General features: G+C 39.7%; 2 protein-coding genes across 4 annotated transcripts in view; one reads left to right on the forward strand and one right to left on the reverse strand.

Annotated features, from left to right (window-relative positions):
- Position 1: 1 nt before the first annotated feature.
- Positions 2 to 14,233, reverse strand: part of si:dkey-284p5.3 (uncharacterized) — a 29,533-nt gene continuing 15,301 nt past the window's right edge. The window contains exons 1-5 of one of the 3 annotated variants that reach the window (XM_012918583.2): positions 7,345 to 7,511; positions 7,121 to 7,217; positions 4,141 to 4,419; positions 705 to 758; positions 2 to 606 (exon numbers count right to left, since the gene is read on the reverse strand). In XM_012918583.2, coding sequence (XP_012774037.2) covers positions 593 to 606; positions 705 to 758; positions 4,141 to 4,419; positions 7,121 to 7,211 — 438 coding nt within the window. In that variant the 5' untranslated portion in view covers positions 7,212 to 7,217; positions 7,345 to 7,511 and the 3' untranslated portion in view covers positions 2 to 592. Of the gene's footprint in view, positions 607 to 704; positions 759 to 4,140; positions 4,420 to 7,120; positions 7,512 to 14,233 lie in introns of those variants that run through there. The other 2 variants (XM_076879346.1, XM_004549182.2) reach the window with 2 other exon arrangements.
- Positions 8,667 to 11,708, forward strand: rpl30 (ribosomal protein L30). Its single transcript, XM_004549183.5, has 5 exons — positions 8,667 to 8,775; positions 8,892 to 8,940; positions 9,398 to 9,543; positions 10,696 to 10,826; positions 11,617 to 11,708. The coding sequence occupies exons 2-5, from the start codon at positions 8,920 to 8,922 to the stop codon at positions 11,667 to 11,669; spliced, it is 351 nt and encodes a 116-aa protein (XP_004549240.1). The 5' UTR covers positions 8,667 to 8,775; positions 8,892 to 8,919; the 3' UTR covers positions 11,670 to 11,708.

Consider the following 14,233-nt stretch of genomic DNA (forward strand, 5'->3'; position numbering starts at 1 on the left):
AACACAGAGAATATGTGTACTCGGTTTTATTTTAAGATCTTTTTAATTTTTCAACAGCTTATTGCTAATTACAGATTTTTGGGAATACTAAAAATCATGACACATCAGGAAAAAACCCTCTTAGATTTACGCCTACTTTAAATATGATAATAAAATCAAAGCTAGCTACCCCTCACCCCCCAAAAAAGAAATATAATATCTTCTAATATCTAATATACTTTGGCTTTCGTTTTCACAGAAACAAACTCTTAGGTTTCAAGAATAAGTTAAGGACATACAGTTTATGGTGCTATTTCATTACAGATAATAAATAGTAATCTAAGCTTCTCTCAGCTGTTTACTACCTGTTACAGATAAAGAAACCTAAGTGCTGTTGAACTCTATTCACAGTCAAAGAGGAGAGACTGCAGACATCCAGGAGGAGGAAGAAGGCACAGTGGTGACTGAGCACCCGGACTCAAAGTGGTTTCCACGGGGTCTGGATTTTGGCAACAAGACAATGTCTTTCTTTCTCATACACACACACACACACGGACATACTTTCACTCATGCGTGCAGATAAACTCCTCTGTGCAGTCGGTCATGTCGCACGTCACTCACTGGGAGCTGGAAAAGAAACGCAGAGAGGAGGACGCATATTGGAAGAGTTCAAATACCAATTTGTGGATCATGTGACATAAAGAGGAAGCTGCCGGGATGCTCACCAGGTGTCTCGTCTGTTTTGGGCTCTGAGTCAGTCGCTCCGGCATCCCCTTTTTCTGTTTAGAAAGACAGCAAATTAAGACACGAACAAGCCGTCATATTTAAGCTGTGTTCTTCTTATTTTGGCCTTTAGGTGCTGACCAAACACTACTGTCCTCCTCTGTCCACACAGCTGGTACAAACTCTCCTGAAAACACTTGTCCCCAGTGTTACTGCACCACACACACACATTTTAGATCAGTTTGTTTAAGGTATCAGGTTATGTTATGTGAGGTTTATTAGCCCTATGACAGACTGGCCACCTGTCCAGATGTGGTGGGCTCAAGCAGAAGAACAAAGATGAGTGTATTTTTCCAGGTTTGAGGTATTTTGTCTCTTTCACCAAGTCAGAAATGTGAAACAGCTCGATGGACTGTTAGGATACTTGCTGCCAGCATTCTCGGTTGCCTTATGATTACATTTTTAAAATATATTTATTTAAAGCCCATATTTTGACTGGACAGTGGAAAGAAGAAAGGAAAACTGGGAGGAAGACATGTAGTAACTGACCTTGCGACAGACTAAGACGTGCTAAGCTATTGTAGTTTAGAGTTAAAAATATAAACATAGAGCTAGAAAAACTGTGAACATAAATCACCCCCTTTCAAATGTTTTAGCACTCTAATCCTGTCAGATTTCCAGCTTGCAGCATAATGAACACAACCAGAACCGAGTTGAAGTGTTAGCATGTTTGCATGCAAACAAACAAAACATCTGACTGTGTTACAGCACACTCCCAAAGTATTGTTGTAGTCTGAAGTGCAGATTTTGCATGAACTTGAACTAAAGCCTCCCTCCCAAACAGAAAAGGAAATTAATCTCCATGCAAACACCTTTAATCTGAAGGTGTTAAAACTTATATTGCAGAACTAGGAATAGCAGATTTCCAGCAAGTTGTTCCTTAAAAACAACCTGTAGCTGCGTCAGAGGTGGACGAGCCGCTCTGTCAGCTCTGCTTATGTGACACTCGATCCTCTCTCTCCACTGGCTGTGAAATGGAGGCGTGGAGGCTCAGCCGTCCCGACATCGCTCGTCGCTGGTGGAAGCCCTATATGTGTTGGAACGCTCTAGTTTCTATGTGGACTCAGATTGCATCTTAATGATACCACAGTGACAACAAAGTGTTGGCAACACAAACACATGCTCCATCCAGCATCTCTACACAGGGCTGTGGCCATATTTGAACTCAAAGTGAGTGAAGTTGGATGGCGCAGGGGGTGAAGATCATGATTTTCTAACTATAATGATTAAATGATGAACAGTTAATCTGTGAGACACATCCATGAAGATTTTATGGTAGCATTACTTCATGAATATTTTTTGTACAATTTTTATTCCACTTTTGGAAACTCTAGGAAGCCTACAGTCTGAGAGCAAAGTGCTCTGTTGGGATAATATGGCTGTATGAGGTCTATAGTCATGATGGGGACTAAGCAATCAGTGCTTTGGATCTGGAGACGCTAATATTGTCTCTCTTTCCAGTTACCGTCAGAGTGTTTAGACAATCTGAATTGTAAAAATATCACTATAGTCTAGGACTATGAATGTAAGTCTAAGAATAAACTTTATCACAAGGGAAATTTTTAAAATTAATTTTAAAAGTAGAGCGACTATCTGTCTCCTAAACCCTGACAGCTCTAGGAAACTCTATTAAACACAAGTAAGCCAGCAGGCGGAGAACAAAGTGAGGTCTTTAACATTTGATGGGGCCTGATTATTCATGATTTTGCATGTGAGGAGACAGGTTTTAAATTCAAGTCTGGATTAAAAAGGGAGCCAGTGAAAAAAAGCCAATATGGGAAAAACATGCTCTCTCTTTCTAGTCCCTGTTAGCGCTCTCACTGCAGTGTTTTGGATCAACTGGAGGCTTTTCAGGGAAATTTTAGGAAAACCTGATAAGGAAAAGGAAATCCAATAGTCAAGTCTGAAAGTAGCACATGCATAAAACAGTTTTTCAGCATTGCTCTGAGACATGGGCATTCATGCTTCTATTTTGTGGCTAAAAATTACTCCAAGAATCATCACAGATCTTAGACTGAAGACACAAGAATACATTTTTATAAATAAGCAACATTCACTTAATTTCGCCCACTACAGCAGCATCGAGTCTCATAGAAGCTAAAACCTCTAAAAAGTTTGGTGTTTGATGTTTAACCTGCCACCCTGCTCGGCCCGCTTTACTGCAATGAACACTTTGCATCAGACAAAGAGGAAAATGAAGTTGACCTCATCATCATTTGCTACCTGCTCGTCATTTGCATCACGAAGTAACTTTGTGATAGCAGTGAGTGCAATGCTGCTCTTGTCATGCAGCTTCCTACAGAGCACTTCCATGTATAGATGATCGCTGGCGGACAGGCATGCAGAGCTATTATCACAATGCAGGTCTGAAGAGCCTGCTGAGGTGCTGTCTTGGAAGTTACAGCAGAAATTTCTAATTTAGAGTCCTACTCACAGCAGAGGGCTGGGAGGCAAAGCAAACACAACAAATGCTTTATTTCCAAGTTTAAATCACACAAATATCCTCAATGCTTTTGGCCAAACAAAAGCTATCAGCTATTTTTTATCCTCTATCAAAATGTCAAATCCCTTAATGACAGCTGCCAGGTTTTAATAAATGTTACATTTTACAAGGTAAACCCTCAACAACATCACGCTTTGTGTGTGTTTCAGTCAGTGAAACTTCAACAAGTAGTCTAATCCACGACTACACAAAAGCGTGTAATTAAAAGAATTCATACGAAAATTTAACCTGATCAGTTAAGCTTGTGCAATATGCAGACAGATCCTTTAATAGGTACTGATCATAGGTGTGACCTGGAAACGCATTCTTGTGGCCACCCCGGTGTGTTCATTAGAGGCCAAAGTCATGCCAGTGTGTTGTTGGATACTGCGTAGTTACTACAGTTGCGGAGGAACTAAAAACGGAAGAGACATTACGTACCTTTGTACTGCGGCATCCCATGTTGAGGTGGAATAGCACCGCTCAGGTTACTGTTGTACATTTTATCCATCACTTGTTTGGACACATTAATTATGCGACTACTGTGGTAACTTGTTCAAGAGGTGTCAAGAGAGAAAATCTTCCACTCCAAATGTTCTGAAGTGTCATTTTAAGTAACCCAACTTATGCACGCACACACAGGTTCTTGTCCTTGTCTGCCCGATACGTTTCACGAGGATGTGAGCAGCGATTCCCATAAATGTTCACCTTTGCATGAATTACAACGTGCATTTATAATGTGCATGTTTATAAGCTCAGACTGAAGATACAGTGGTGTTGTCATGTGCAGAAGAATTCAAAATAAAACATTAAAACATTACAGATTCTAAGAATATATGTAGTAAAAGGCCTTTTGTGAGTATTTAACCTCATTCCTGTTTGTGACTCCCGCCTACCTGGCTCTGGGGCAGGAGCTTCAGCCTCTGAGGAGCTTGCTGCTGTCTCAGCGGTGCTGGCTCCTGCTGCTGCTGAAGTCTCAGCGGGCGGGCTGCTGGCTGCATCCTGAGACTCTTCTGCTGCTGGTGGAGTTGCAGCTGTGGTGTCTGCAGACGCGGCTGTCACGGCAGGCTCTTCAGCAGGCTCATCTCCAGGCTTGGCATCGCTTCCCTCAGCAGGTGTCTGGTCTGGAATAGTTTCACTGTCCTCAGCTACATTCCCATTTTCATTGGCTGCTCCTGTTAGCAGAAAAAAGCATGAGCAAACATTCATTCAGGCCGTTTATTTGGATAATATGAACAGCTAGTTTTATAGATTACAGCTGCAATATAGATTACAGTAGATATATAGTTTAAACACAGTAATAATGGCTTTCACTTAAAGCCAGACATATTATAAGGTATTTATATTATCAATATTAGTGAAAATATGATACAATGTTGACAAAAAACTCTGTTTATATCATATATGTACAATAAGAGTGAAAGTCCCGAGCAGTGACTGTGAGCCACAGCCTCGTATAGCACAGTTTGACACCAGGGTCATTTTCACTTTTGGTTACCAATGGTGATCAGGTTCTGCAGATAATTTTCAGTGCTCCTTTAGCTGAAATTGATTTTAAACACTCATAGTATTTTTCTATAAAGCTTTCTGTTTCACCTCACAGATCGTTGAAATCAGTGGACCTTGAGTTAAGTTTAATTTACCAATTCAAAAGAAGTCATTTGAGGACACGGTGGAATATAGAGATCTAAAAAACGAAGCATATCTGCTAAGAACAAGCATTCCTGAGTGATACTCTGGTAGGATCAATATTGTGTTTCCTTTGCCTCAGTTTATTTTTTGCTTGTTTTCCCTCCATGATGGCATCACAGGTCACTTATCCAAAACCAGAGGGAAGAGTTCATCTGTGACCGGCCCATGTTAGGCCACAAATATTCTATTAACATCATCCAACAGTGGATAACTAATTCTATTTATTTTTGACTGTGAATGTTTGAATGCAAACCATGGAAGCAGCAAGAGCTGAGAATCCATGCACTGCTTCTAAAACACAGGGCTAAAGTATAAGAAGCAAAAACAAAACAAAACACAGCACGAAGAACCAATGCTCACACATAAAAGGAGCCTGACAGGAAGTTAATGTTTCTATTACTGAGGTTAATAAACACTTAAATACTCAAACAGCACAGTTCTATAAACAGGTTGCTGCGTGACAGGGTGCATCACTTCCCTGTTGACTTTTTTCGGAAGAATTTGCATTGCAGGTATTTGCATGGATCACAAAAGTCTTAACTCTCAACTTTTAATATTCTCAAAGCTCCTCGAAGCTTGGCGAAGAAGCAAATTACTTCTTGAAACAGGTGTCACGAAGGAGCAGTGACGACAACATAAAACTTCAGAAAACATTATTCTACATGCTGTCTTTGTGATTTTGGGTCATAATTGGAAAAGTTGAATGAAGGCTGCTGATTTAAGGGGACCAATAAAGCCCACATAGACTGCATGTAAAAGATAAGATAAGATAAGATAAGATAAAAAGAACTTTATTTATCCCGAGGGAAATTCTTTTGTCATACACATGCTCAATGCAGCAAGAGAGATATCAAATAACTGTAACAAGTAACAATACAAATATATCCTGGATGTAGATGGATAAACTGATCAAGCCTAATTCTAGACTAGATCCTCTGTTCATTTTTTGCCATGTCTGTCTGCACTGAAATAACTTGTCTTTAAATCAACAAACTTTTCCTCCTCCTCCTCTGTTGGGAGTGACAAGTGACTTTCAGTGAAACGAGTCAGGCACATGCAAACTTAAGAAAACATCCTGATGGATTTCCATGTGACCTCTAAGACACTATTTCCAGAGCACAGGCGGGAGTCACAAACAGGAATGAGCTGTTTAATTCCATGCTGCTGGGAAATTTACTCACATACTTATTAAGCAAATTTCTCCTTGTCACTTTAACAGGGTCAGTGGTTTATCAGCTAAGTCCATGAAAGTACTGACTTCTGTGTATGTGTCTCCATGCTTTCAGGGCAGTAAGCAGCCTGTAATGAGTGCAAAGAGACACTTGCTCAGAGGTGGTCTCACTTAGTGAATCTTTTACCAGTTTTTCTTTCACTTATGTCAAACAATGCTTAAGCCTGCAGAACTGCACACTCACATTTCCACCATTCAAATGCATCAAAAGTTTTGTAAAAAATGACACTTAAAAAAAATTGAACATATTTTTTTAAATCTTGAAACGCACCACAGCCGGGGCCATCGCTGACCTACTACAACAAAGGAGCGTCCAGAGTGGCTTCTCCATTTCCTAATGAAACTGTAGACTGTCACTAAATCTGCTTTCGTGCCCCCGTCTCTCTCGAAGAGAGGACAGAGCCAGGAACCACCGTTAAATAATGACAATAAACTTTCCCATCCTGTCACAGTGGAGCTCTGCCTCATTAAAAATAAAGACATCAGATGCTGTACATTTGCATTTAGACCAAGTCCTTATCAGAACAGTGCTCACTTCAGTATAATTAAAGGGATGATGCAACATTCCTACCAGCATGTTAGAAAGTTATTTACTGTGTTGACTGAATGAAAATAACCATATAAATTTGTTAATCAAACCCTTTTTTGAATAACAAATCTGAATTCAATAGAAATTAAGTTTAGAAACAGATGCAAAGTTATTTTTTAACTATATGATGTCGTTTTTTTTGGATGAGAGCTTTGTTTCCAGTCAAACTCTCACATATTTACTGTGACAAAATAAAACAATATCAAATTTGTCCACTTGCAAGATACTTGCAGTGAATGGCACATATCTCCCGACTGGACAGATGTTTATGTTTTCAGAAATCTCACTACCTTTATTTAATATCATATACTTTACAAGTATAAATGTTTTTTGTTCTTTTTGTTTTTTTCTTTCTTTGTCTCACCTGTAGTGCTGGCTCCGTTGCTCTCCTCGAGCTTAGCGCTTGGTCGAGTCGTATCTACCGCTGAAGTTTGGGTACTGGTGGAGCATCCCATCCTGCCCTGTGCACACAGAGGACTGTGAGCTCAAAGTTAAGAGGTGAGGACTGACTGTGCCTGCACTGATGACGTCGTGCATATATATCGCTTCTGTAAAATGAGAAACCCTCGGAGGACAGCCTAAACGCACCGTCTGGTCGCTAAATTCCTTCAGTTCCGTGCGTAATTACGCACATTTCCTGCAGTAAACGACTTCAGGTTGTTGTGTTGTGGTTGCAGGTCTCCAGTTGGGCACGCAGGTGAAATGTTGGCTTTTGTTGTGTACTGTAACTTAGGCTGTTTCCCTGAGGCTGGCTCAGGGACGAAAATACATTATTCAGTCAGAGCGCAAAGGCCACCTCTTGGGGCGGGGAAAGTGAAGCGCGACGCTCTCGCCACACCAACAAATAGCTCTACTGCCGACGTGCCACTGAGCAAACATCAATAGTAAATAGCCCTAATGCTGGTATAGCTTACAAAATATTTAATTTAGCCTTGAGTTTGTCATTTTTTATATTAATTAGCTTGCTTAACTGTAATATTAGAATTTAAGTCATGATCATTTTAATTATATAGCAGACGGTCTTTGACCCAAAATGCTTAACAGGCGCACACATCTGTAATTCAGGTCTCAAGAGCCTAATTGTATAATTACATTTGCATAAACAGACAACATAATAAAATGGATAATTAAAAAATAATAACAAAAAACATATATATATAAAAACAGTCAAAATAATAGAAAACATTTGTGTGACCAATCCACGCGGGACCTCAGACTTGACCAAAAGCAACTGAAAATATGTTGGTCTTAAGAGCCGATTTAATTTTTTAAATTGTTGAAGTTCTTATGAGGTGTGGCAAGCTATTCCAGAGTTGGGGGAGCAATGTCAGCATTTAGTTTTTAAACATGAAGATGGCACTGAACTCAATGAACTCGAGGCAAATTACGGAGTTAAAAAGATTCCATTCACCATTTGATTGTCAGAAGTATAGAAAATATTCATAACAAACCAAACTAATAATCGATGATTGATTTGATACTAAAAATCGACTTAAAGCAGCCTAATTACATTAAAAGTAGGACACTGGGTGAAGAGGACTCAGTTAGATCGCTGCAGCGAATTTCAAAATAAAAGCACAACCGTTCGGAAGTGGTAAAGTACAATCTTTAAACAACACATCGCTTTTTAACACTGATTAAAAATAGTTAATCTTCTGAGTTATTATTTATTATATTATGCAAATGACATTTAGTTGCATGAATCCATTTATGTATTGCTTTTAATATTTAGGCATACTAAAAACTACCATAATACACATTTTTTTAATGTAAAACACCACAGATTTGCTTAAGTTTAGCTATAACATATTGTTTAATTAATTAATTTTTTAGTAAAAGGCTAAGTAAAATGTTTCAAATAGACGCGTTTGTCCACTATATATCTCACTGCAGAAGTATCTGAAAACGACCCTTAGCCGCCTGCCCAGTCCTGTTCTGCGCATGCTCGCCGAAGTGATACGAGCGCAGTGCACCATGGGACTTCCTTTCTCTCCGAGGCCATATTGGAGTTAACTCACAGTAAGACGAGCTCCGAGTTTTATTTATAAAATAAATATGATTTTCGCCACATTTTCACATTTTGCTGTGACCCACTCTTTAACGACAGTCCTCTGCTATCCTCCTTCTGCCCGCAGGTTGGCCGGTCCGGACTAAACCGCAAACATGGTGGCCGCAAAGAAGACGGTGAGCGAGGCCGGAGTGCACGCGCTACTGCACGGCCAGGCTTCACGTGGAGACGTGTAACTGCCGGGGCCTGCTAGCTAGCGCTGTAGTACTCCGCTTAAAACTTGATATTTCTACTCAGTGTCACTTAGTGTTGATTTTTTGCTGCTTTAAATCTTATGAAATACTTGATTGTTATGACAGTGTTTATTAGTGGCCGCCCGTTTAGTTCATGTTTAACTGTACCGGCAGTAGAGCTAATGCTAATTCATAAAATCTAATAGAAAATGACGACAGCAACGTGGACCCTTCCCCCTTTAATATAAAGTTAAAACATGTTTAAATGTGTGCGCTTTTTATGTGTCCTATTATAGTTATCATATTTATTATATTCGATATGTAGTGGAGTGTGAGAGGTGTGTAGCTCCTGTACTGTCACCGACTTCAGATTTTGATATATGTGTGTGTCTGTGTTCAGAAAAAGTCTATGGAGTCCATCAACTCCCGTCTCCAGCTGGTGATGAAAAGCGGAAAATACGTCCTGGGCTACAAACAGTCCCAGAAGATGATCCGTCAGGGAAAAGCCAAGTTGGTTATCCTGGCCAACAACTGCCCAGCTCTCAGGTATATTAAGACTTTCCTAAATATATTTTTCTATACACTATTTTAGCTAAGGAATTGAAAGGGATTCAGTGTGCTACAAAGAACTATGACAAGTTTAACAATAAAAGGAATTCTTTATTTCTTTATTATTTTAAAAAATATTTTTAAGTCAAGTGAGGTTAATTAATGGGAGGGCACTGATGCAAACATAAATTGGTATTACCTTATTGAGCTGCTACATATGTGCTAGTGAATAAGACGACATTCACCAGTGAATGTTTCTATTGTTTGTTGTTTCACATCAGTATTATTCAGGCTAAATGTTCAAAGATGGCGTAATAATGAGCAAAAACATAAATAGTTCAACTAATTTTCAATAGTAAGAATCTGTGTACCTGCAAAGTAAATGACCAATTATCAACACTTTCTCTAAATCTTACTGCATTGATCATAGTGTATGTATATATGTCTGTATGTACCCTGCCTCCATTGCCACTCTGAACAAAATTTTACACAAACATCGTCACACATGGAGAGGTTATTTAGAAATTATACACCCCAGTTGTTTGGATTTTCATATCTATTATCTTCCTGTGAAGGTGGTGATACGTTTTCCGTTTGTGTGTGTTTGGTTTAACGTACGTTGCTTGGATGCAGGCGTGAGGCAGGTGGTCTATCAGATAGTTGGTCCCATCCTTGTAATTTCTGTGCAGGTTGGAAGGTTGTACTTGTTGCGCTGTCTTTTAGTGCAGAGGCACAAAAGTATACATGTGTAAACTTAATTTTCAGTAGGTAAGGACAGCTACATGTTTGATGTAATCATACTCATGTGATACAGCTAGCAGATGCCAGTCATAATTCAGAAAAGTTTGGGATCTCTGCTATTTATTGTACACTAATTGTCTCCAATATTGATTTGTAGAAGATGCTGAGATATTCATTACAATTTTAACAAATTTCATCTAAATGTTGATTATAAAGTGGTTAACTCAAAAAAACAATGTGCAGAAACTTCTCTACAGTCAGTATAATCAAGTGTTAGAAGGATCTATGGCTGTACTTATCTGCACTTGTTTCTTTATATTTTAAATTGTCTTGTGTCAGCTTTACCCTTTGTTGCAGTATTTGACCACATGTGTGTTTGGCTCACATTTACCTTTATTACCTGTCCAGGAAATCTGAGATTGAATACTATGCTATGCTGGCCAAGACTGGTGTCCACCACTACAGTGGAAACAACATCGAGTTGGGCACAGCCTGCGGCAAATACTACAGGGTGTGCACACTGGCTATCATCGACCCTGGTGAGTACTCATTTTTGTTGTGAAACCTATCTTCACTGAACCACTTCTTAACCTCCACAGGAATTAGATGTTATATACGCTGTGGGAGAAAGTGTTAAAAAAGCCCAGTGGGATGTTTGAGGCACCAGCTGGTGTGCATCACTGCCTGCAAGTTAAATTGATTTGTGGGCGGCGAGTTCACAAACATAAATCTAAAAGAATTTCAGCCAAAACAATATTTTAGTTCCCTAGGAGATATTAAACGTTCCAGATGTAACTATCTTAGTTAACAAGTACTAGAGGGACAGCATTTAACACATAATATGGAGAGTAGCCAGGAGGGAATGATTGTTTTTAGGTCTTTGTTTTAGCACCCTGTTCTTAGTTTGAAAAGCCACTGGAACAAATGACCATAATCCATGAATCAACATAACATTCAAAACAAGCTTTAAAATGACAGTAAATATCTCAAAAGTGACAGATCTGACACTGATATGGTGGACTTCCCTGGGGAGTAGATTGACACCCCTCCTCCTCTCTTGAGCCTGTTAGAGGCAGATGCTGTCACTAGTCCCACTCAGGACTAGTGGTTTGCTAGATGAATGCTAGTCAGAGCTTTTAGTTGAACTGCCAGCACTTTACAGTCAGTTTATATAGAGATCTTCCAGTGGCAACATTTATCCTCACAGTGTCATTATTGTTTTATTTGTGTGGGGCATTTAAGGACATGCAGCATTTCTTCAGGCGGTATAAGTGTGCGTCTTTGTATATGTGGCAGTGACTCTGACTCTGCTCCTCTTTTCCTCTTCAGGCGATTCTGACATCATCAGGAGCATGCCGGAACAGCAGCAGCCTGCTCAGTAGATCTGTTGTTATAAATAAAGTTGGTGTTAACAGAAAGAAGCTGCTGTCTTTTCATTTCTGATTGCTGTAACCTTTTCTCTCCTGTGTAGACAGTTACAGGAAGCTGTTTAAAGAGGTCTTTCTTCATAGGATTGTCACCTCATAAACCACCAGGATCTGACCATTTATCACACAGTCAAAATTATGCCATTTTATTTTGTTTCCCCGTCACTTACATAAAGCTTTGGGATGACTGTGTGCTGCACTGTGACTGTATTTGAGTAAGGACACTTCAGTCACAGGCATTAAAAGCTTTAAAAGGTGTTGGCTACATTTGTTACACATAAAGTTGATGTCCTCTGGATCTTCAATGCTAGAACCAAAAACAAAGTGGTGCAGGTCTCTTGTAAACATAGCTGACTTGATTTTTAAAATAAACCCCTTCTCTAAATGCAGACTTAATAAATTTAGCCTCCTGGTTGTCAGTCACTCTTTAAAAGCCTCAGATTAATATTGTCGATGTAATCTTTTATGTAACTCATCTGGAGATTTTAACCGGCATGAACAAGTGTAGGTGATGAGCAGCATCATTTCTCAGCGCTTGTGTAACGTCAGTGTGTTGGACAAGTCTTGTATGCTGTGAGTTCACATGTAGCAGGGCTCCCGGCAGTCACTGAAACGCATAACTGGTGTTAACCAATCCATGAGGCTGTGGAGTTTCTGTGTAGCTTTTTACTTCTACAGAGGTCACGGCGTGGCCACAAAAATCCTCTGCTGTAGCGGATGCCTTGCTGAAGGGCAGTTTGGTAGCGTGGGTGGATAAAGCTGATTAATCCTTTCATGTTTAACTGCTGATGCACGTCAGACTGAGGCTGACTCGGGCCTTTTTTATTTTTTTGGTGCCCTAAATTGTAGCAGTTGCATCAGTTGTATTAAAAAGGAGAAGCCTGCTCTCAGGATTTCATCTGAGAGAGAACCACTCAGGGAAACATGAACAATTCAGAGCAATGGCAGATAGACAGGGGGCCTTACATATGACAGAATAAAGAAAAGTTTGCCTGAGGAGCAGAGAAAACAATCTGAGGATGACCATGTGATGTGATCTTAAGGCTCTGAGCACACTGGGTTTATCTCCCATAGACCTATTTTTAGAAAACGGCACATTAAAAATGAGATTTTAACAAAGTATCCAAATCTTTCTTAAAACAATGGAAATGTGCATGGACCAACTTAGTGATTTTAAACTTTAACATCACCATATGTGTTTAGCATTGATCATAATAATTTTAAAAATGCTGGTAACCCCCACACATATCTTACATCCCCAGCAGCCAGGGCTTAATAAAAACTGGCTCTGGTTCGAGCCTTGAATGCAGCAGACTAGTAAAGATGCCTTTCAAAGTGAGACATCCATGGGTTTCACTGAGGACTGAGACATCACACCTCTGCTGATCAAGGCTCCCCATTAAAATCAGAATTCAATTCACAGGTCTGGTTTTGACCTCTAGCACTCTGAATGGTGAGCATCAGCGAGCAAGAGGGCTCTAATGGCACGCGGTTTGTTATCAATCCCTACATCTAATGGAGACAAAACCTTTACAGTTGTGGAGATCAATCTGTGACCTGTAATCTTAGTGGACTCGTTCACAAAGCAGCATGGCTGGACTGGCGATTTTTCATTTTTAATGGCCAATGGTCTTTTTTTTGTTGTTTGCTTGTTTTGGGGTTTTGTTTTTTTTGGGGGGGCGGGGGTATAAACAGTGAAAGGTGGTGGATTGGCCAGATGCTGGCAGATGTGTAAAAATAACTCCGTTGTTTGGTGGTGGCTATGGTGGAGCTTCCACAGATGCCAGCGGGTAGATGAGGGAAAGGGGAGGCAGGAGGAGGAGAGACCCGAGGCAGCCGCCGGTCCGAGTGTCAGGTGAACTGAACTTCAGGTGAGAAGTTATAACCTGCAGTCTAAGTTTAGGTGTAGTTTATTTTCATTGTGCCAACTTTTTACAGTTAGTTACAATAACTCATACTGTGTACTAGCTAGCATGACAGAGTTTCTATTCAGCTGGGTGGGTGCTATGATGTTACTGATAGTGAACTTTATTTTATTCATAAGGTTAGTTCATTCATTCATTTTATTTTGTTGGTTTTATCTGATATAAAGCACGTCACAGTTTGTCTTTTAAAAGGTGCTTTAAAATACATTTACTTACTGTGGGAAATATGGGACTGTGATCTTTCACATGTTTAATCAAATTACTGAAATAACTATTTGTTTTTACTGCTGTGTATACCATGAGACCAATTTAAAGCTATAATCAAACTGGTGACATCAGTTATAAATGCATACATGAACTTAGAATGGACGTGCATTGGGAAAATGTGTTTGATGTACTATTTAGTGCAAATTTGAATGTTTTGAGCATGTGGGCTGAGTGCAGTGCCTGAAAACCTGCTGAAAGATACCAATGATATAATAAATTAATCTCTTAGATGCTGTAACAGTAAGTTTGCTGCACCTGCCCAATGACCCAGAGAGATACAAGCTGTCCATCATCCATCGAGTGCTTTGGCCCAGTTTTCTTCCACTC

Source organism: Maylandia zebra, linkage group LG22, assembly GCF_041146795.1.
Source record: "Maylandia zebra isolate NMK-2024a linkage group LG22, Mzebra_GT3a, whole genome shotgun sequence".
NCBI lineage: Eukaryota > Metazoa > Chordata > Actinopteri > Cichliformes > Cichlidae > Maylandia > Maylandia zebra.